General features: G+C 56.8%; 2 protein-coding genes across 4 annotated transcripts; one reads left to right on the forward strand and one right to left on the reverse strand.

Annotated features, from left to right (window-relative positions):
- Window positions 1-160: 160 nt before the first annotated feature.
- On the reverse strand, window positions 161-3,927 carry PIERCE1 (piercer of microtubule wall 1). Of its 2 annotated transcripts, none has more exons than XM_025982086.2 (3): window positions 3,647-3,917; window positions 2,461-2,539; window positions 161-580 (listed from the first exon to the last, which is right to left on the reverse strand). In XM_025982086.2, the coding sequence occupies exons 1-3, from the start codon at window positions 3,790-3,792 to the stop codon at window positions 392-394; spliced, it is 414 nt and encodes a 137-aa protein (XP_025837871.2). In that variant the 5' UTR covers window positions 3,793-3,917; the 3' UTR covers window positions 161-391. The 2 variants fall into 2 exon arrangements, with proteins under 2 accessions (XP_025837871.2, XP_025837872.2); XM_025982087.2 differs by having other exon boundaries at window positions 334-534; window positions 3,647-3,927.
- Window positions 3,909-7,322, forward strand: MRPS2 (mitochondrial ribosomal protein S2). 2 transcript variants are annotated; one of them, XM_072748248.1, is made up of 4 exons: window positions 3,909-4,118; window positions 4,777-4,902; window positions 5,467-5,596; window positions 6,190-7,322. In XM_072748248.1, the coding sequence occupies exons 1-4, from the start codon at window positions 4,076-4,078 to the stop codon at window positions 6,773-6,775; spliced, it is 885 nt and encodes a 294-aa protein (XP_072604349.1). In that variant the 5' UTR covers window positions 3,909-4,075; the 3' UTR covers window positions 6,776-7,322. The 2 variants fall into 2 exon arrangements, with proteins under 2 accessions (XP_072604349.1, XP_072604350.1); XM_072748249.1 differs by lacking the exon at window positions 3,909-4,118 and adding an exon at window positions 4,519-4,631.
- The last annotated feature ends 15,317 nt before the right edge of the window (window positions 7,323-22,639 follow it).

The raw sequence follows: 22,639 nt of genomic DNA on the forward strand, positions 1-22,639 counted from the left end.
TGTGCAGATTTCCGCCAGGGTGCGTTAGAACTCCATAACCTGTCACGAGTATAAACCGGCTCCCGATAAGGACACTGGGTAGGGGACCCAAGCATTCCTAGCATCAGGCCAAGATTTGGGTCCCCGGATGGCCCTGCTCCAATTGCCAATGAGTCAGGAATTCAGGATGTGGCAACGTTTTTAATGGAAAGTCAAGCCATGAGGATCTTTTCCATCTTAGACTTAAAACAGAGCAAATAGGACATTACAGCCCCATCTGCATATTTTTCTAATCTAGAGAAAAAAAAATGTTTCCAGAGAAAGCAGTGAAGTCTGTACTTTTACAATCTGGCAAATGATGAGAGATTAGGGGTCACACTTGAGGTCACCCCTACTGGCATCCCAAGGCCCCTCAATCACAGATAGATGGCCTATTGACGTTGTAACTGGGGTGGAAGTTGAACCGGTCATAGGAGGTGATGTAGTTGTCGGGACCTGTCACGATGCTCTTCTCCATGTAGACATTGAAAGTGTTGTTCCGGAACATTCCACCTGCTGCAAGTTGTCTGGAAAACTTACTTGAATTTGGATAAAATACTTTCTGGAAGCAAAAAGGGACACTGGAATTAATAGGGCGTGGGAACGCCCCTGAGCAGTCAGCCATCAGGCATTTCTGGAAGAAAGATAAGAATTTGTAAGAAAATTTCATCTCTGTTCCTAGGAAGCAGAGAAGCCAGGGTGGGCAGGATGGCCTGGTTTGCCCCAGACCATCCCTGTTTATACCTGATGTCTGGCAATAACCACTAACAGTGCCTCCATTCACCCTACACGGACAGGAGGATCATGCACGGGCATAGACAACCCTGCCACACCTGACCCCAAGCAGACCTGGTTCTGCTCCTGCCAGTGGTGCCACCGGGCAAGTTGCTGGACCTCTCTGAACTACACTTTTCTCTTCTGTAAAGAAGAGACAAACTCCACATCCGTCGGTTTCAACCCCGACTGCACGCTCAAATCCCTTGTAGAGCTTTAAGATGCCTCTGATGCCCACACCCCACCAGCCCAGGGGCATGGGGAGGCGCTGCCCTAGTGAGGTGAGGGTGCGGTGGGGAGCACAGCCGAGTCCATGCGCGTGTGCGCCGGCACCCAGGGTGGTGATTGGACCAGCAGCACAGCGTCATTGGGGAGACCCTGAGATTTCTGACGTACAGGGCCAGGGCTAGGTGTTTTACCCCGGACAGGTGACCCGCTCTTCAGCTCTCCTCGTGTCAAGACCACCTGATACTCTTTTTGCTTGGCAGGAGGCAGGGGCAAAAATAAATGTCTTCAGTGCATTTCTTTCTTTTCTTTCTTTCTTTCTTTTTTTTTTTTTTTTTTTAAAGATTGTAGGTCAGAAGGAGGTTCTTCCTGCTGCTTACTGACAGCTTTAGCTGCAGCCCGCTTTTCGGTATCCTGACCTGAGTCTGCAGGTAAAGCCCGTCAATTAGCAGCAGGAAGAACCTCCTTCCGACCCTGCCTGCAGAGCACCTAGTGCTTCACGGCCCATCGCCTACTAAGACCTGCGAGGGGCAAACCCCCACAATTTAAAAAAAATAGGAACATTTTTTTTTCAATGGTCTTGTTTCTAAAAGTAAAACATTTGGACCCATGTTAGTGAGTTGAGTGCGCTGGTATTTTTCATGTTAATACCTGATCCTGGGAAAAATGTGGAATCATTTTGATTCTGGGTGAGTGACCCTTAAATGCTTTAGAAACTTTCTAGATAAATAATCTCCTCACAAGGGCTGTATCTCCCATGTGAAACAAGCAAATGAGCAACTTGGCCAGATCTCTTTAAATAATGAGTATTTCAGAAGAAACAACAGCATCATCAGCCCAAAGTGGGTGGCCCTGCTGTCCTGAGTTATCCAGGGAATGCTTACGCTGGTCAGCCTGGCCCTTCACCTGGGCCCAAGAGAGACACCAGGGGGCTTCAGAAGGGGGTTTTAGAGCTCCAGACTGTGACATCAACCTCCAGAAGGGGGTGAGGATTCCCCAAAGGTGCACAGATCCCCACATCCAGCCACGTGGGGATGGATGCCCTTGTCCGTCAAGAGGATGCCTTGTCCTCCTGCCACCTGTGATTTTGGCCAGTCCTGTCTCTTTAGGCCACAAGTTCATTAAAATCAAGTATTATTCCAGAAAGAAAGCAGCTGTTCACTTGTCTGCCTCAAAACTCATGGCCTTAAGATGACAGAGGGGGTGGGACGTCTCAAGCCAGTCTACACACACCTTTTCCATCTTTGACACATTCCATCGCTAAGTTTGCTCTCTTACTCATTTCCGCTCTGCTCTGTCTGGAAAGGACTTGATGTGCCACCTCCAATTTTCTGAGGTTAGAAATCTGGGCCCTTCCCCACCGCCCCCTCATGAGAAATCCAGGGTCACAGCCTCCTCCTGGAGATGTTCCAATGACACACAGGCGCTTCCAGCTTGGCTTACCGGCATCTCATGCACGGTGGGGGCCCTGCTCCCATAAGCTTGGTTACTGGTCCTGTACATGGAGACAGGCTCCTTGGTCCTGGCAGATGAGAAACAGTTACTTCAATTCTGCCCAAGCCTGTAGTCTTAGAATATTCACTTGGTGGCGCTCTGTTGGGAATGCCACAGGTTGGTGATGAGGCTCCGAAGGTGGGGTCCTGCGGGAGGCACGATGAGCCTACCTGCCTCCTCGGCTCACTTCCACCCTGGCTCTTCCCAAGGGAGGCCAAAGCCCTAAAGAACTCCTGGAGGGGGATCCCTGGGTAGCGCAGCGGTTTGGCGCCTGCCTTTGGCCTAGGGTGCGATCCTGGAGACCCGGAATCGAATCCCACGTCGGGCTCCCAGTGCATGGAGCCTACTTCTCCCTCTCCCTCTGCCTATGTCTCTGCCTCTCTCTCTCTCCCTGTGTGACTATCATAAATAAATAAAAATTAAAAAAAAAAAGAACTCCTGGAGGGCAAATGCAGACCTCAACCCTGGTGGAGGCTTGGCACATACCGTCATTTCCCGGGTGATGGGTAGGTCAGGACCCAGGGCTCAGCCTCCACACCCTGCCACCCCAGGGTGGGAGGGTCCCTTCACTTTCAGAGCCCTGGGCAGAAAACATGCCTACAGTCTCTAAAGCCCACGCTGTGGTTGGGACGTCAGCTGTGCCTTATGCCACCAGATCTGGGGCAGGGGTGCTATGCTTCCACCCTCAGCAGTCTCTCCTGGAAACCAAGAATACTAACAGATCTGGTCTACCGGCCTGCAGAGGAGACTAGGTGAGGGAGGGCAGGGCAGGTGTGGTGGAGGGTGTTCTACTACTTGGATCTAAGGCTTTGCAAGAACAGCTGCGGGGCCGGGGAGGGGTGGGGGTTGCGGGATTCCGATTCTGCAGAGACTGCGCTCAGCTGGAGAGGCGTGCGGCTGGGTGGGGCAGGGTGCGGCTGGGTGCGGCTGCCTGGCCACCCCGCCCCTCCTGCAGTGACCCGAGGACCCCCGCAGGCGGGTCTGCAGCTTCGGGCAGCACTTCCTCGCTCCCTGGGTGCTAACCGCGGGCAAGTCCGTTGACCTGGGCTGCAGGGCAGGCTGGGGACTGGGGAAGCCCGCCGCCCCCTCCAGGCCCTGCGCTGGCCCGGTGGCCCCTGACCCGATCCGTCCTCACCCGTAGCCCCGGAACCACGCCGGGTTGTTGAACCTGACGGGCAGGTTCTCGTCCACGCAGTAGTAGTCGCTGGTCCTCGGCGGGGGCCCCGCGGGGGCGGGGGGCTCCTCGGCCGCCGCGCACTCTCGGGGGCTCGCCTCCGACATGCGCCTGGGCTCCCGCGCTGCGGCGGGTGGGAGGCCGCGAGAGGCGGCGCGGCGTCCCGTTGCCAGGCGACGGCCGGGTCAGCTGACCGGGCGGCCCCGCCCCGAAGGCGCCGCGCTCGGGGAGGCGGGAGACCGCGGCGGCTCCTGCGCGGTGGGGTGGCGAGCGCGGATTTGCCCCCGGGCCGGCTCAGGCGGGGGGAGCGGGAAGCCCACGCCCAGCTCCGCACGGCCGCCCGGCGCCCGGAGGCTCAGGGCAGACTCCACCTGCGCCTGGTCCTCCGGGATGCTCCTGGGGAGAGCGGCAGGTTGTGCTAGGCCGGCCGGAGGTGAGGGCGCCCCGGGACCGGGACTCGTGCGGGCTGCAGGGCCGAGCCGGCGGCAGGGCGGGGGGCGCGTCCCGGTGACTCCCGGCCCGCGGCGGGCCAAAGTGGGGCTCGCGGCGCGCGCGGACAGGGACGGGGCGGGGCCGCACTGTGGGGGCGGGCGGGGGCGGGGCCGAGCGGTGGGGGCGGGGGCGGGGCCGCCCTGTGGGGGCGGGCGGGGGCGGGGCCGAACGGTGGGGGCGGGGGCGGGGCCGCCCTGTGGGGGCGGGGCGGGGCCGAGCGTCGGGCCGGGGCGGGCCGGGGCGGGCCGGGGCGGGCCGGGGCGGGCGGGGGCGGGGCCGAGCGGTGGGGGCGGGCCGGGGCGGGGCGCGCAGGGACACCTCCGGGCCGGCAGGCGGCGCTGCGGCGGGGGCGCCGGCGGGGGCGGAAGCAGCGCGGCCCCGGGAGCGTGTCCCCGCCGGGTCGTCCTCCGCGCCATGGCTCCCGCCGCGACCGCGCCCCGACTGCTCGGCGCGGGTGAGTGCGCGCGGAGGGGCCCCGGGGGCCGCGGCGGGCGTGGGGGGTGCGGGCGGGCGCCGCCCCGAGGCCTGCGGGGAGCGGGGTGGGGGTGGGGGTGGGGGCCCGCAGGGACCGCCGCAAGGACCGCCGGCTCTCCCCGCAGGTGCCTGGCCCCGGGCGCTGCGGCCGCCTCTGCTCGGGACGGCGACCCCGGGGCGGGCCCGGCCCGGCGGCAGGACCTTGGCAGGCGCCGCGATCCCCGCCGTCGGCGAGCCGGAGGGCAGCACGGGTAAGCAGGCTCCCCTGCGCGCCGGCGGGGGGGCAGGCTCTCCCACGGGGGCTGAGTCGTCTGCCACGAGGAGTCCCGAGTGCGACGCTTCGGGGTGGTGGGGAGGCAGGCAGGCAGGCAGGCAGCAGACCCGCGGGCCGGGGGCAGGGGGCAGGGGGCAGGGGGCAGGTGCACCTGCAGCGGCTGCCCCGCCGTCCCGCAGCCTTCATCTGAGGACCGCGCTAAGGCCGGCCCTGCGGGGAGTGCAGCGGGTGGGGTAGACATGTGGCCTGGCTCCTTGGAAGGGCCCTCCGGGGACTCCTGATGGGGACCTTCCTTCCTCTGGGGGCTGGGCCGTCGCAGAAGGACCTCAGAAGCCAGCGGGGCCCCTCCTTTCTGGGTGAAGACTCGACAGGGACTGCCCAGGAGCAAAGCCGGGGTCAGAACCTGGCTCCAGCCCCCATGTGTTGGGGAGGACCCGGTGGCTCGGTCACCATCTGCTGCTGGGCCTTCCCGCCCCCATAGAGCTCCCCTCCACAGTGGGAGCCAGGGGTCACAGAGCACCGCATCCTCTCCTTGCCCCAGATGTCAGCCACAATATCCTCAGTGAGCCTCTCAAGCACTCAGATTTCTTCAACGTCAAGGAGTTGTTTTCTGTGAGAAGTCTCTTCAACGCCCGGGTGCACCTGGGACACAAAGCCGGCTGTCGGCACAGGTAGCGGACACCCTGGGCCCAGTGTGGGGGTACCTGCAGGACCTGGGGCACTCCTGCCTTGGGATCCTTGTAGTCCAAGGCATCTATCAGTATGCGTGCAGCCCCATCCTGTTCCACATGAGGCCCCTGAAGCTCAGGGAGAAGCAGGGCTTTATCCTCAGACTCCGCTTCAGTCCCCACCCCAGATTTCTTCCTCTGTGTCTCAGGGTCCTACCAGCGGCAGACCCACCACCAGCAAGTCCTGTGAGCTGGGGCCAGGGGTCTCCAGGGTTACTGAGATAAGGCTCAACTGCCTTGACGATGTTTTGGAGGGACATTTGGGAAGCCAGGGAGGGAGGTGGTAGAAGACATCTAGGGGAATAGCAATGGGGCCCAGCTCGCAGGGGCAGAAGAGCTGGGGCACCCTTACCCTATCCTCACTGCCGCTTGACTGTCTCTGGACACTGCTGTCACAGTGGCGGGGTTGTAAATTGTGCCCAGGGTTGGGGAGCCCCAGGAAGCACGTGCCTCGCAGCCCCCAAGGCTGTGGCTGGTGGGTGGGGGGTTGGCCACATGCCCTTTGCCCACTCTAGCCTTGGTGGGGTCTATGGCAGGTTTATGGAGCCATATATTTTTGGGAGCCGCCTGGGCCAGGACATCATCGACTTGGAACAGACGGCTGTTCACCTGCAGCTGGCATTGAATTTCACGGCCCATGTGGCCTATCGCAAGGGCATCATCTTGTTCGTGAGCCGCAACCGGCAGTTCTCACACCTGATCGAGACCACGGCTCATGACTGCGGCGAGTATGCCCACACCCGCTACTTCAAGGGTGGCCTGCTGACCAACAGCTCTCTCCTCTTGGGCTCCATGGTCCGCCTGCCGGACCTCATCATCTTCTTGCACACACTCAACAACGTCTTCGAGCCCCATGTGGCTGTGAGAGACGCGGCCAAGATGCACATTCCCACAGTGGGCATCGTGGACACCAACTGCAACCCATGCCTCATCACATACCCCATCCCTGGCAATGATGACTCGCCCCCGGCTGTGCACCTCTTCTGCAGGCTCTTCCGGACCACCATCAACCGGGCCAAGCAGAAGCGGAGGCAGATCGAGGCCCTGTATGAACTACAGGGCAAGGAGGGGCCAGGGGCCAGGGGCCAGGGGCCGGCTGCCTCTCCTTCCCTGAAGGCTTAGACCAGACTGCACCTGGGACACTCCTGGAGACCTGCCTGCTCTGGTCCTGAAGTAGAGTGGCAGCCTATTCCTGACCCTGAGCAGGAAGCCTCTTCCCATGTCTGGCCGGGTCCTTAGCAGGTTCCCCATTGCTCTAGGCATGGATTGGGTCCCTGCTCCTGGTCACCATTTGGCAGCTGCCCCCTTCTCCACCCCCCCCACCCCCCAGGGCTCCACTTGAGACCTTTGGGGCCCAGCAGGCCCACGGAGGGCACGCAGCCTGTCCAGAGAGAACCCGGCAGGTAACACGCTTTTTTGGACTCTGAAAAGCCTCAGTCCTGCCTTGAATCAGGTCCTTGTGCATCCCATGCTCCCATGCCAGGTGACTTTTCGTTCCCTACCAAACTATGCCAGGGCTGGGCTACTTCATCCACTTACTGTTTCTGGAGCTGTTTTGTAACCTAAGGCTACAGGGCAAGTCCCCCAGAGGAGCACACCCAGGTTGGAACGAACCAGCAAAGCAAACCGCAGGATTCCCACAGAATAAAGCTTAGGTTTGAACAAATGAGCGTTTGGGACCTGTGAGTTCCACTTTGTGGTTTATGTGCTTTTGCTTGTGGATATGGCATTTGTGTGACACCCACAGGGCCCACAGAGCACACGGTCTCTCAAGCCTCCTGTGGGTCAGACCCAAGGGGTCTGACCACCACGGGGTCAGGCTGCCACACAGCCCACACTCTCGAGTGCTCAAGCAACGTGGCACTTGGCGACACCTGCTCATTTGGGAGGCCTCTGCAGGGGGCATCCCGGAGTGGAATCTGGGACCAGGCAGCCCTCCTCTACGTGGACACGTGCCCAACCGTGCTAGTCCACATCCCGTGCAAACAGGCACAGGGAGACGGGTTCTGGCGTCCACCTGGCCTCTTCCTGTGGTAGGTGAGGGTGCATGGCAGGGCGTCCCTGCTGTCCTCTGCGGGGACAAGGTGGCATGGCACTCATCTCCTCAGTGAGCCTCTCAAGCACTCCTTGAGATTTACAAGGTGCGGGGAAGGGAGCACCAGCTGACCAGCAGCACTTTAACTTGCACACTTCAGGATGAAAATCCAGATTTCAGGAAGGTGACCTGAGGGTCCCTCTGTGGCTTTCACCAGACGGTACTTCCCGCTGTGGGAAGGACATGGCTCTGAGGTCTCAGGCAGGTGTTGGCCCCCCACCGACGGAGCTGCAGAGAGGCCACCGGTGAGGAGCCAGGAGACCTCAAAATGCAAACACAGTATACAACCCAGTAGTGAACAGCGGTTCCTGGGGGTGGGGTGGAGGGACAGAGAGGCATACCAGGCTGCAGAAGCAGGCCCTGTGGGGAGGGGCGGCCCAAGCTGCCCCCCGGGGCCTACTCAGGTCTGGGCAGCATACTCAGCAACACGAGGAGGCCCCTGTCCTGCCCTGGATGTAGGGACTGGGTGCAGGGCAGCGGCCCCACCCACACCACCAAAGATACTGCGCTGCTGGCCCACCTGGCCCCTATCATCCCCTGTCCCCGGAGGGTCCCTTGGAACGCTGCAAGGTGAAGGCTGGTGAAAACCCACAGGGGTTATGGGACTTCTTACTGCTCACCACTACGCTCCTGGTATGGGAGGTGCTGGGGACATGGCAGGACGGGGGAGAGGGGAGCCCCTACCAAGTTAATAGCAACCTGGACGTGCAGCCACACTGAGCAAGACACTTTCAGGGCACTAAGGACCCAAAGGCACAGGCGGGCTTCTGGGACAGGCATGTGGGGTTGGGGTGCTCCAAGAACATCTAGGGGGCCCTGGGGGCTACTTGTAAACCGACATAGAAGGATGACCCTGGCAGGAGGGGACCTGCAGGTTGCCACCCTGGAGATGAACCCCAAGAGAGCCCAGGCAGCCAAAGGAAGGTGAGTGTGCTTAAGGCCAGAGAGAGGCAGGGGCCGGCCTCCTGGTGAGGAGAGGAGGGTCGCCCCCAGCCCTCCCCCTGCTGCTGCAGTGCTTGCTGAGCCCGCTCTATCTGACCTCTGGGCCCCGAGGGGGGCGCACCCTGACCACCTGGTGACTTGACGGTGCTGGGGGCGGCCACCAGGGCAATGACCCGGGAGGGCTGGGCTCGGGATTCAGGACCGCGGTGAGATGAGTGCCATGCCACCAACCAGGGGCCGGGGAGCTCAGGGGGCTGTGATGTGGAGAGGTCCCCAGACCCCGACTTGGGGAGGGCCAAGGGAGGGCCTCCTGCCCCAGGTCATCCAGGAGACTGACTTCCCGGGGTTCCTCAAGGGCTTTGCCCCTCATGTGGCCATGACCTCAACCCAAGGAGTCTGGGCCGCTCCCTCCGTCCACCCCCGCCCTCCCCACCCCGGTCCAGCCCCAGCCCTGACCAGGGACAAACGACTCTTCACACGCGTGTAAGATGATCCGAATCAACTGTTCACAAGCAGTTGCCCTTCAGGAGGCGACAGGAATATTTTTGCACGGTTTATACGGTGAAGCGTCCCTCCGTTGTCCACAGCTCAGCCCCGTTGTGAAAATGAGTCAGCCCTGCAGGTGGTGAGAGCCCGAGGGTGTGGAGGTCAGTGCTGCCACCCTGGGAGCTGCTGGAGCCAGGGCAGCGCCCTCTCCTGTGTCACCTGTCCTGTGGCCGCCCATGGAGGGCCCTGGGGCTGAGGTGGATCCTCTCCACCCCGGAGAAGCTCTCTGCCTCAGGCCCCGGATCCTGTGTCGGGGTAAAGCCGCTCTCCCCACAGTCTGGCTGTGAGGAGGTCGCAGATTCCATCCGGGCCCCATCCCGGGTGTCGCCAGAGCAGGGAGCCCTGGGGGCTGGCAGGGGGCCCCAGACCCACTCAGCCACCTGGAAGCTGCTGGGTGGGCTTCATTCAGTCGCCAAATGGACACGAAGCCCCTTCAGGACACTGCGCATGATTCAGCGTCCGCGGCAGACACAACTCCCTGGGCTCCGGGCTCCCGCTCTAGTCGGGGAGTCAGCGGGAGCCCTGGACCTGGGCCTGGTGGGCTCCTCCCCACAGGGATTCCTCTGCCTTCTTGTCAGAAGGATGAGGGACCCGAGGACAAAGAGACCCCGTCTCCGAGGTGGGGGACATGCGGGGCTTTGGGGGGTGGGGGGGACAGAGCCCGGCCCCCCACGTCCTGTGACTCCTGCTGCAGGGCTGAGGTGTGGGGGCCCCTCGTGCAGGAGCACGGGAGTCAGAGAGCTGTGGCCGGGGTCCCGCAGCCAAGGGAGCAGCGGGGAGGCTGGGGGCTGAGGTTGTGCCTTGAGGAGAGGGGCCCCTCCACTGCCCATCCCCGCCCGGCGTGTCCTGACCCGACCCTGGGGCCCCCCACTCACATCCAGGCCTCACACCTCAGTCCCCCAGCCCCGCGGCATGTGGGAAGTGGACGGGGTGGGGGCTGCCATCACCCAGAGCAGCTTCAGGGAGAGGAGGAGACCCCATGTGCCCCGAAGGGAGTGGGACAGCGGTCGGTGCAGGGGCGGGGCGTCGAGGGGCCCTGACAGGGACACTGGGCAGGCTGCGCAGGGGATCCGCCTGTGCCTCCCCCTCACGTACAGAAGTAGCAGCACCTACTGTGTGCGGCCAGGGCAGGGACAGGACAGACCCGGTGCCCCCTGCCCACCCTCCTGGCATCTCCAGTGCAGAGGGGGGACCCAGACAGACAAAGGAGGAGGGAGAGGGGTCAGCTCCCCTGAGGCAGGCAGGGGCGCTCACACCATGGATGGAGGGCTCCCCGCTGTGGGGACATCCAGCCCCGCCTGCTGCCCAGATCTGCCCCTGCCTGGGTGGCCTTGGGGGTGGCTGGGGTGGGCCCGGGGTCGGGCTGGACCATCCCCAGGGGCTCAGGGGTCTGTGTGGGAGGGAGGGCCAGGCCCCTGAGCTGCTGTCTGCCCTCCTGCCTCCAGGGCACCTGGCGGGACCGGTCCTCGGAGGACCTCTGTCAGCCCTCAGACACGTGTGTGTCCGACCCGGGAGCAGGAGGTCGGGGCGCAGAGGGCCAGGCGGGGCTGCGATGCCTCCAGGCGGGCTGCCGGGCACTGTCTCTGCAGAGCGCCACACAGGAGATGGGCAGGGGGCTGGGCAGCGGACACCTGCTCCAGCTTTGGAGGGAGGGCAGGGGCACCACCCGCCAGTGCAGGCCAGTAGAGGCTCAGGATGAGCGCCGCCAAGGAAGGGTTTCCAGATCCAGGGCCCGGAGAAGGCCGGGGAAGTCCTCCTGGCCACATGCTGCCCGGGTCACTGCCCGTGCTGGTCCTGAACCTGACTCTGCTCCTAGAGGAGGAGCTCGCGAGGCTGAGCCTGAGGGTGAGCCCAAGGGTGGGGGGCTGTGTGGGTGAGACTGTGTGGACGGGGCGGGGGTGGATGGTGAGCAAGGAGCCCCTCGGGTGGAGGGCGGTCGGGGGGCACCTGCGTGAGGAGAAGTTGGGTGAGGAGGCCATGTTGACCTCACCTCCCTGACCAGACCCCCCCGTTTTGGAACCGGGTAACCAGGCACCCGCATTCCAGAGACAGGCCTCTACATGCTCCCTTGGTTGGAGATCACCTATCCAAGAGCATATTTTCCTGATGCTTCCACATGTCTGGGTGTTGCAGAGGGAGGACTGCACGCCCTGCCAGCAGTGCCCCCCGCGGGGAGTGTCCTGTCAGGGCTCCCCGACGCCTCTGGCCATTTAGAAGGAAGGGTCGAAAGGTAACACGGGACCCCAGGGCCGTCTCGCCAGCCCCACACCCCTCTGACCAGATCTTTGCAGCCCCGGGTCCCCTCCCCGAGGGTGCATGTGGGAGGCGGCAGGGGTCATGTGGCATGCGAACAGGAGAAGGCTGATGAGGAGTCAGAACGTGGTGGGCAGGTGGTGTTCACTCCCCAGGTCCAGGATGGCTGGAGAGATGGGGTAGGGGGGCCGTGCACTTCTGCCCAGGGCTGACCCCAGCCCTGCAGGGATGGGTCGCTGCGTCCCGGGTGCAGGGCTGTGCACACCCAGGTCTGTGTGTGATCTGGGAGCACAGGGGGAGTGGGCAGGAGCACAGGGAGGAGGGCCGGGTGAGGCTGTGAGGCCCCCAGGTGGCTGCCCGTCCCCGTCTTTGCAGAACATCAAAAATGAAGTGGGAAGGAGGCTGGCAGGCCCTGCTTCATCCCCTTACTGAGGGGCAGTTGTGCCCGGCTGCCCAGCAGGGCCAGCATGGAATCCGACCCAGAGTAGCCGCACATGGCTCCCCTCACAAGGGACTGGGGCTTGTCTGGGAAGGCCTGTGACACTGCCCAAGCCACTGTACCTGGTCCAGGTCCTACACCGGACTCTGGTCCTAGAGGAGGAGCTAACAGAGGCCGAGCCTGAGGGTGATAAGCCTGGGGCTGGGGAATTGGGGTGTCTGAGCAGGGGTGGGTGCTGGGACCCACAGGGAGGAGCCCCCAGAGGCTGGGGTGGGGCCAGGAGCCACAGTTGGGCTCAGAGCACCCAGCTGGGGGATGGCAGTCCGGGAGACGTTCCATGGTGGGATCTTGGCGGCGGCTTCTAGAAAATGCAGTGGGATATTCCTACTCTGGAAAGGCCCTTCTGGAAGGCAGACATGTTGATCTCCTCTTGCAGCTTCATGGTCGCCTCAGCAGCTCGTGGTGGCTGCAGCCACAGATCCTCTACAATCTGAAGATCTCGATCCAGCTGCAGAAGCAGCAGCAGAAGCAAGGCCAGCTCGGGATCTACAGGCATTTCCATCAGTCCCAGTCATGCTTCCTCCAGCAGCAGCTCCGCCTCTAGAGCCCGCCTCCTGCAGCTGCTCCAGAAAGTAGAGCCAGGGCAGGATCCACCACCTGGGGACCTGGAGCCAGCTCTGCACCTCCCTTTGCAGAAGAGATGGAGCCAGCTTGGGACCCAGCAGCCCTCAGGGAGCGCCAGCCCTGGAGCTACCCTCACTGCCAGCTCCCAATGCAGTTTCAGCCCGATGCCCCACTCAACACTCTATGGAGTGTTCCTCTCCCCTATTGTGGTTTCTGTTTGCTTTTGTGTTTGTTTTTGTTTTGTCTCTTTTTGGTTTTGTTTTTTGTTTTTCACATTCTTTCTGCTGTTCTCTACTTTGGATTTTAAATAGATTTAGTTATTTTCAATTGAGCAATTCATGAGCATTAAGTACATTTCCAACGCTATGACACAACGTCACAGAACTTAGGTGCGGAAAGGACATCCCGAACCAGAAGCCCTCATGGCTCCCCAAAGGACCACCTGAACCAGAAGCCCTCCCTGCCCATTTCTACCCAAACCAGCCCCTGGAACCCCTAAGCTGCTTTCTCTCTCTGTTCCGTTACCTGTTCTGGATGTTTCCTATAAGTATATTCACCTAACAGGTACCTTTGTGTCTCTGCCCACGTATTTTCAAAGTGTGTGTTCATTTGACCAGGTTTCCTCTTATTCAATGTTGAAATCTGATCCCAGAACTGGCAGGAGAGCTGAGACTGGAGCTGCCCCAATTTCTGGAGCTGGTGCAGGCATCAGCGTTGGACCTGGCTCTAGCTCCGGGGCAGGTGTTAGAGCTGTGAGAATGCTGAGTCCACCTCCATAGAAGATCTAGAGCTGGTTCTGCACTTGGATATGGTTCTAGAGCTGACGCTACCTCTGGTGCTGAAGCTAGCGCTACCGCTGTGGCTCTGGCTCTGGAGCTGACACTGAAGCTGGCTCCGACTTCCGAGTGGGTGCTGGAGGGGCTTTAGCTGTGGATCTTGTACTGAAGCTGGCCGCTGCTCTGGGGCTAGTGATATAGCTGGCACTAGAGTTACAGATGGCTCTAATCAGCTCGTGCACCAGTGTGAGAGCTAGTGTTAGAGCTGACTCTGGCTTTGCATGCTAGGTCTGGTGCTTGTGGCTCTAGTGTATAGCCAGTCCTAGGTCTAGCTCTGTAGCCAGTGGTAAAATGAGTGGTAGAGCTGGTTGTAGCTCTGTGCAGGCTCCACCGATGAAGTTGGCATCAGGGCAGAGGCTAACACGAGAGCAGGGACAGGATCTGGCCCAGGAGTTGGTGTATAGCTAGCACCAGAGCATGATCTAGCTTTGATGTGGGTGCTGAAGCTGGTTCTTTTCTCTTGAGGGGACACTGGATCTAAGTCTGCTACTGGTTGGTGTCGACGCCAGCTTTCACTCTGGAGCTGGTGCAGGAGTTGGCACTTGTGAGAACTCCAGCTCCGGACCTGGTACAAGAACAGTTGCTGTGTAGCCTCTAGCTCTGATCTTGGTGCTGACTCTAGTTCTGGAGCCAATGCTAGAACAGGTGCTGGAGCCAGCTCTTCCTTGGACCTGGCACTGCCTCTGAATGTGCTTTAGGCAGATTCTCACTCTCGAGTGGGCACTAGAGCTATCACTGGGCTGGCACTAGAGTTGGCAAAAAAAAAAAAAAAAAAAGCCGCGTCTAACTCCAGAGTTGATGCAAGTGTCAGAGCAGGAGTTAACTCTAGCTGTGGAGCTGGCCTGAACTCTGTTGCTAGAGCTGAGAATGGAACCGGCTATAGCAGGGGATCAGGTGCAGAAGCTGGTGGTAGCATTGACTGAGTCTGGAGCTTTGGCTGGAGCTGGCTCGGGAGCCCCCTCAAGCTCTTGAGCTGGTGCTGAAGCTAGTTCTGGTGCTGGCACTAGCTCTAGAGATGGCTCTAGCTCTACAGCTGCCTGTAGCTCTAGCTGTGTTGCCAGCGCTAATACTGGAGCAGGCCCCAGTTCGTTTCTGTCATCTGTTAATCTGGAATTTATATGGGGTCTGATCCAAAGTCTAGAGCTGGCTGGCACTGGAGCTGGCAAGGATGTTGACAGAGCTGCCTCTATCTCTGCAGTTGTGTGACAAAGCTGGTGCTGGACCTGGTTCTAGCCCTGAAGCTGGCTGGAACTTGTTCTGGAGCTGGCTAGAGTTCTAGGGCTTTTACAGGAGCTGAGGTTAGAACACCAGCTCTGGATTTGATACCATATCTGGTGATCAAGCTGGCTCTATGTCTGCAACTGGCACTGGCTCTGAACCTGGAAGTGGCACTGGAGCTGGTACAGGCTCCAGCTCTGGAACTGTCGCATGCACTAGTGCTGGACTTGGCTCTAGCTCTACACGTGGCACCACATCTAGCTGTTGGGCTGGTGCCAAAAATGACTCTAACTCCAGATTTGGTACGGGTGCTGGACAGGAGCTGGCAATGCAAGTGGTGCTAGCTCTGGAGCTGGGGTGGAGCAGGCCCCAGAGTTGGTACTGGTGCTGCAAGAGGACAGAGGTTTGTCAACATGATCCCCTTCCCACGTGCCTGTCCGGAAACAGACTACTTTCCAGTGCCTTGCAGAGAAGCCACACCCCAGGAACCCACCCCAGGACGTCTTCCTTCCCTATAGACTGCGTGTATGTATATCAAATACATTTCTTTTCTTCCCTTCCTTATCTTCTCATCCCATCTAATCTCATTTCGTCACGTGGCAAAATATAGATGCATTAAGAATAGTTAACTTCACATCATACTATGCAAGTTACAGGCTATCAAAGAAAAGAGTGGACTTCACCCAAGAACCTCGAATCCTCGTTGGGAGAGTTTCAGTGTGGTTTGAATTGTACACTGGAGAGATGTGCCATGCTGGGAGGAAAATGACTTAGGTGTTCTCTTCATTTGGAGATTACATATGGCTAAAGGAGATGTGTGGGTGCCAAGTTAAGGCTGGGTGGGCTGTGACACTCAGTCTTCCATGTCAACCTGACCAGGCTATGGCGTGAAGTGACCCAATGTTATTGGATGTTTAATCTCCTTGCCGGGAAAAGTGTTTTGTTTTGTTTTTTTCTTTTAAATTTTTATTTATTTATGATAGTCACAGAGAGAGAGAGAGAGATGCAGAGACATAGGCAGAGGGAGAAGCAGGCTCCATGCACTGGGAGCCTGATGTGGGATTCGATCCCGGGTCTCCAGGATCACGCCCTGGGCCAAAGGCAAGCGCCAAACCACTGAGCCACCCAGGGATCCCCGGGAAAAGTGTTTTGTAAGCACAGATAGCGTGCACAATTAGTTGACTTTAAGGGGAGTGCCGTCACCAGTATGGCTGAACCGCATCAAGTGAGGACCTTCTGAGCAACACCTGATGTTTCTCCAAGAAGGAAATCTGCCTTGGGACTTGCAACAACTGGAAACCCACCGGACTTTCAAGTCTGCAAACCTACACATTTTGGACTTGTCAGCCCACACGATCACTCAAACCAACATATTAAATAAAAGCAATCTCAACTCTTTCTGTGCGCACACACACACACACAGACGTGTACACATGTGCATGCATGTGTCCTATTGGTTGTTTCTCTAGAGAGCCCCAACTAACGCAATGATAAAATATCTTTGTCCTTCTCAATCCCACCTTAGAATCACTGTTATTTGTGAGCCTTAGAGACTGAGTGCCAGGTAGTGTGCCGACAAAGTGTCTACCCAGTCCAGACCTCATACCTCATAATGGGCTCTGCACCCGCTTTCTGGGAATTCTGAGAAAAGCCTGGCTTTCCCGGCCACAGACATACAAATGACGCTGCAAGCTGTCTTACCTGATTCTGGGGTCCTGTGATGGAGCCCTGCTTCGTGGGGAGCCTGCTTCTCCTTCTCCCTCTGCCTCTCCCCCCGCTTATGCTCACTCCTGCGCACGCCCTCGAGCTCTCTCTCAAATAAAATCTTTTTACAAACTTTAAAAATTAAAGTGGATTAATACAGCTGAATAGATTTTTTTCTCCAATGAAGACATACAAGTGGCCAGCAAGCCCATGAGAAATGCTCAACACCACTCTTTGGGATGCAAATGCAAGTCAAAGCCACAAGTAACTAGTGAGATATGATCTCACATCCACTAGGATAGTTGTAATTGAAAAGATAGCTATTAAGAGGTGTTGTCAAAGATACATAGAAACTGGCATCCTCCTACTCTGCGGGTAGAAATGTAGAATAACGTGGCCCTTTGGGAAACAGTCTGGCAATTTTTCAACATGTAAACAGAGGTTCCACACCTAGGTATATACCCACACCTAGGTATATATACCCAATATTCCACACCTAGGCGTATACCCAAGAGAAACGAACACATATGAAAATCCTGAGCAAGAATATTCCCAGCATGGTTATTCACACTTGCCCAAAGGTAGAAACAAGCCAAATGTCCACCAGCTGATGAATGCATAACCAAAATGTGGTGTATCTATCCAATAAAACTTATTTGGCATAAGGCTGACCAAACTATTGATACTGCTCCAAACATGGGTGGACTTTGAACCCATCAGGCTATGTTCCAGGAACCTTCACAAAACAGCAGGTCTTGTATATTCTGTATATACAAAAGGTCCGAAATACACAGCCTAGCTACAGCTATGCACCTGCTACCAGGCCACCATAGGGAAGTGACCCCAGGTGTGCCCCTGCCCACAGGCCCACCTCTCTCCCTACAGGCGCCCAGGTGGTGGGGGAGGGCAGTGTTGGAAGAGGGTACTCTCTTTGGTGACATAGGTCAGTCTTCTCACCTGCAGGCTGACTGGAGTCGGGGTCCCCCGGCGGTCACAGAGGGATGGAGATCTCCAGCTCATCCCTCCTCACCCGAACAAGGGCAGTCCCAGACAGAGGATCGAGGCCCCCCAGTGCAGCACGGCCAGCAAATGGCACCCATCCTTGCCCCAGCATGAGAAACTCCTCAGGGACTCTGGGCACTGGGTGACCCGGACCAGGGACTGTGCATGCCCCCGGCAGGCAAGGGCCACCCTGCACCCCGCCTCTGACCCACACACAGGGCGCAGGACGACACCCCATAGGGGCTGGAGGAAACCGTCCGACGCCCCAAGGGACAGGGACCTCCCAGCACCAGAACTGGGGAAGCGCGCGCTCAGGCAGGTCCCGGGCTTCAGCGGCTGTGGACAGAGGCTGCGCCCCCAGCAGGCCCACCGCCCCAGCATGCCCCTGCCCACGCACACACACCCCCGCCCCCCCACCTCCCGGGTCGCGGCCAGCGCCCCCCTCCACCCACCTCAGGCTAACCCCCCACCATGCAGAGAGCGGGTTCATGGCAATGCTGAGTGAGGGATGCGGTTCGATCCAGGCCTCAGGGACAGTTGGGAAAGAGACCAGAGGACGCAGGACCCCCAGGCCCGGCTTATAGGAAAACCTGGCTGCGCACTCCTGTGTCCCCGCTGTTAGAGCGATGGGAAATATTGTGTAAAAGATGGGGCCAGTTTCCCGTGGAATAATTAATATGGACACGTTGCAGGGAGGGGTGAGACATGCTAAACACGAGGCTCCAGGAGAGTCAAGCGTCCCCACAACAGCCCCTCGACCCTGCGCATCTGACCCCGTGTCTCCTGCCACGGTGCTCGCTGGGCCCTCGGTGCTCCTGGGCCCTCGCAGCTGCCCTGCCTCTGACTGTAGGGTCTCTTGTTTAGAAAACACAGAAGGAGCTTGTTATGGAGAGATGGCGTGTGGCAGTTTGCGCGACTCCCTGGTGTAGACTGAACTGTGTCTGAAAGTAGGAAAAGGTCCAAGATGGGCAGAGAAACCCAATATCTGCCCCCGCCCCTGCCCTCTCCCCCATCCCCGCTGTATCCCGCCCCTCAACTCAGGTCGTGCTGGGCATTGGAGTTGGGATCCTGCCTGGCTCTCACCGTCCTACTCCCAGTGTGGTAGCTAGAGGGACTGACCACCTAGAGGTCACCTGGTCAGCTCGCCCTGGATTTACAGGTGGGCAGGAGGCTGGGATGGGGAGTGGCCGAGGCCCCAGGCTCTTCTCCATGCCCTTCACCTGGAGGACACGTGGACTCCATCCCCATCATGTCATGCTCCTCCCTCTGTCACAAGCCACCGTCTCCCACCCCCCTGCCTGACAGGGATGGACGGCAGGACCCACCCAGACCCCAGTTATGGATCCCTGCCCAGCCCAGCAGGACTCAGTCCTCTCACTGAGGGAGACAGGGCACCGCACCTGACCATGAAACCACCGAATCCCCGAGCTGACCATGGGCCAGGGTCTCCAGAGGGGAAGAGTGGGATCCGGGCTATGAACCCGGCCCCCACATGCCAGTCAGAGCCCCCACGGTGCGGTCTGGCCTCGGGACTGACCCGCAAAGAGCTTGATCATCATGCGACTGGGCTTGAGGTGGGAGCACAGCACACACACCAACGGTCTGAGCTCAGACTCGCAGCGCTGCGCGGACTGACCAACGGGAGCACAGCGGGGACACAGGGCCCACGAGACACCATACTGTTGACCTGCCGGTCACCCCCTCGTGCGCGCACCCCAGGTCCCTTCCTCTGTCCCCCGAGGGGACCCCATAGTGTAACTTCCAAATTGGTTTGTCTGGTGTCTGACCCTCAAGTAATGGAATCAGAGTGTCTCTGTCACGTCCGGCTTCTCTCATTCTGCTTCTGGGACTCATTCCTAGTCTCAGGGGGGCTCTGGCGGTTTGTATTCCCCTATAGACTCCCCTATAAGACGTGTCGCTCCCTCTATCCCCCTCGCCGCTGCTGAGACACTCCCGGGTGGTGGCCCTGTGCTGACAGGAGAGGAACGCAGCTCTGAGCCCTGTCTGCACACCGGGGCACTTCTGAGTTGGGGTGCGGGGGCGGGGGCGAGAGGAATGGGAGGGTCCCGGAGTAAGTGTGTGGCACTCTTGGGAGATTGGACCCCAGAGATTTCCAGGTCTACCCTCAGAGCCAGTGTGAGAGCCCCAGTGCACCCTATCCTCACCCACACGGGGCGGCTCAGGTGTGTGTGTCCCCAGTGCGGCCCACGTGTGGAGGTGTCTCACTGTGGAGTCCACCTGCACCTGCCTGAGGAGGAGTGAGGCGGACACCTTTCCGTGCACTTGTTCCCATTTGGTTATCTTTCCTGGGAAACGCCTCTCAGATCTTATGCCCGTGTGTTCTGGTGGATTGTCTATGTTTCGATGAAAGTATGGTAGGTACGAATCCTAGATACCAGTCCTCTGCCCAAGAAGTAGATGGCACATGTTTATTCCCTCTCTGTATCTGCCTTCCTTCCTCTCTGAAAGGTGTCTTTTTTTAAAATAGTCATGCATTTCAGTAATTCCCAATGAACCCATTATTTCGTAATGGTTAGTATACTGCACATTGTAATATATCTTTGCTGCCCCCAAGATCTTGCAATTATCTCTTAAGGTGTCTTTTACGAAGACTGTTGTCCTAAAATTCCACATTGTATTTAATATCTGCCTGGTATTGATTTGTTTATGGTATGAGGGTAGAGTAAGCTCCGTTAGGTACCCTGTTCAGTGCAGAGCTGATCAAGATTCTCTTCCCTTTCCTGGCCCTCTTTCCTTTTGTGCCATGTGCTCTCTCTTTTTCTCTTTCTCTTCCACCAATAAATAAAGGAAATTGTTATAAGTATTGGAATCTTACAGGTTGTACACTTTCCTTAATTGTAAAAAAATCATAACATTGAGCTTCCCTTTTTAAACATTTTAAAAGTTCAGTAGTGTTGAGTATATTGACACTGCTGTGAAACCAACCTCCAGAAAGTTCCATCTTCCAAATATGAAATGTTATACACAGGATTGTAATTTTTTAATATAGAAAACTGATTTATTTATTTTTTAATTTAAATTTTAGTTAGCATACAGTGCAATATTGGATTCTGGATTAGAGTTCAGTGATTCATCACTTCCATACAAGACCCAGAGTCCATCCCAACAAGTCCCCTCCAGAGTGCTCATCACCTCCCACTCCTTCCCCCACCTCCCTCCAGTTTGTTCTCTATCATTAGAGTCTCTTATGCTTTGTTTCTTCTCTTCTTTCTCTTTCTTAACTTCCACATATGAGTGAGAGCATGTGGTATTTATCTTTCTCTCACTGACCTATGATGTTCTATGCTCATTAGCCCACAGCTTCGGCTTTTCCCCTCCCTTGAATCTCCTGGTTACAACCATTCCAGTGTCTACTTCCTTGAATATGGCTACTTTGGAGAATGCCCAGGTGTTGATTCATTTTTTTTAAAGATTTGATTTATTCATTTGAGAAAGAGGGTGGTGGCTGAGAAAGAGGGTGGGAGGGGGAGAGACAAGCAGACTCCCTACTGAGCAGGGAGCCCCATGCGGGACTCCATCCTGGAACCCCGGGATCACTCACAGACCCTTTGCCTCTCTGATTAGGTTTATCCATAGATATCTTGTTGTTTTTGGTGCAATAAATGGGATTGACTTCTTAATTTGTTTTTCTTCTGTCTCATTCTTAGTGTAGAGATGTGCAACTGATTTCTGTGCATTGATTTTGGATCCTGCCACTTTGCTGAATTCGTATATGAGTTCTAGCAGTTTTGGGGTGGAATCCTTTGGGATCATGACCTGATCTGAAGGCAGACACTTCACTGACGGAGCCACCAGGTGCCCCACACTTGTGGATTCATGCAGTACTTGTCTTTCTGTGACGGCTTCATTCACTGAGCCTCGTGTCCTCAGGACTCATGCATGCTGGAGCAGGTGTCAGGGTTTCCTTCCTTTTTAGGCTGAACACTATTTCATTTGTGGAGAGACCACATTTGGTTTCTCCCTTCATCCATTAGTGGACATCTGAGTTGCTTCTACCCTTTGGCTACTGTGAAGAGTGCTGCTGTGCACGTGGGTGTGCAACTATCTCTTCCAGACCCTGCTTTCAATTCTTTTGAACATATACCCAGAGGAGGGGTTGCTGGATCATACTTTAGTTGCATTTGTAATTTTCTGAAATTCTTCAATCCTGTTTTCCAGAGTGGTTCACCAATTCACAATCACACCAGAGGGTCACAGGGCTTCCACTTTCTCTGAAACTTTGCCAGCATTTGGTGTTTTCTGTTTCTGGTTGTCTTTTATTCCAAAGTAGTCATCACATTGAGTACGAGATTTTATGTCTGTGATTTTCATTTAATCTCTGATTTTTAGTCATATTGAGCATATTTTCATATGCTTGATGGCCATTCACATCTCATCTTTGGAGAAATGTCAATTCCAGTCCTTTGGCCATTGTTAAATCAGGTCATTTGATTGTTTGGTTATTGTGTTGTAGGAGTACTGTATTTAAACTGGACAAGGAGTCATTATCAGATCCATGATCTGCAAATATTTTCTCCTCTTCTGTAGGATGCCTTTCACCTCTTGTGTCCTGTGTTTCACAACAGTTTTTAACTTGGATGTAGTCCTATTTGGCCATTTTATTATTGTTGTGTTTTTGGTGTTCTATCTAAAAAACATCATTGTCATATCCTGTGTCATGGAGCTTTTCCTCTATGTTTTCTTATGGGAGATTGGCCATTTTAGGACTTTCACTGAGGTCTTTGATCCATGGCTGACTCATTTCTGTAAATGTTGAAATGGAAGGTTCTGTCTTTGTATAGTTGCATGGGTATATCTAGTTTCCCGACACCATTTGTTGAAGAGACGGTCCTTTCCCTATTGTGTGGTCTTGGCAATGTTGCCTAAGATGATTTAGCCATGGATACAAGCCATCATCTCATCTCTCTGTTGTACTTCCACACTATAGATGTGTCTTTAAGCCAGCAGCACCACACTGTTTTGATGAACGTTGCTGTGTAATATGTTTTGAAACCATGAAGTGTGAGTCATCCACTGTTGTTTTTTCTTTTTTTCTTTGAAATTAGAGTAATTATATACCATGTGTTGTTAGTATCAGAGGTAGAGTTCAGTGATTCCTCAGTCTTATATAACATCCAGTGCTCATTACATCATGTGTCCTCCTTAATGATTTCGTCAGAAAAAAAATGTTTTGTTTTTTCCTTCTCTCCCCGTATGATCCTCTGTTTTGTTTCTTAAATTACACATGAGAGAAATCATATGATAATTGTCTTTCTCTAGTTGCTTATTTTGCTTAGCATAAAACCCTCTAGTTGCATTCATGTCCT

Source organism: Vulpes vulpes, chromosome 2, assembly GCF_048418805.1.
Source record: "Vulpes vulpes isolate BD-2025 chromosome 2, VulVul3, whole genome shotgun sequence".
In the NCBI taxonomy this organism is placed as follows: domain Eukaryota; kingdom Metazoa; phylum Chordata; class Mammalia; order Carnivora; family Canidae; genus Vulpes; species Vulpes vulpes.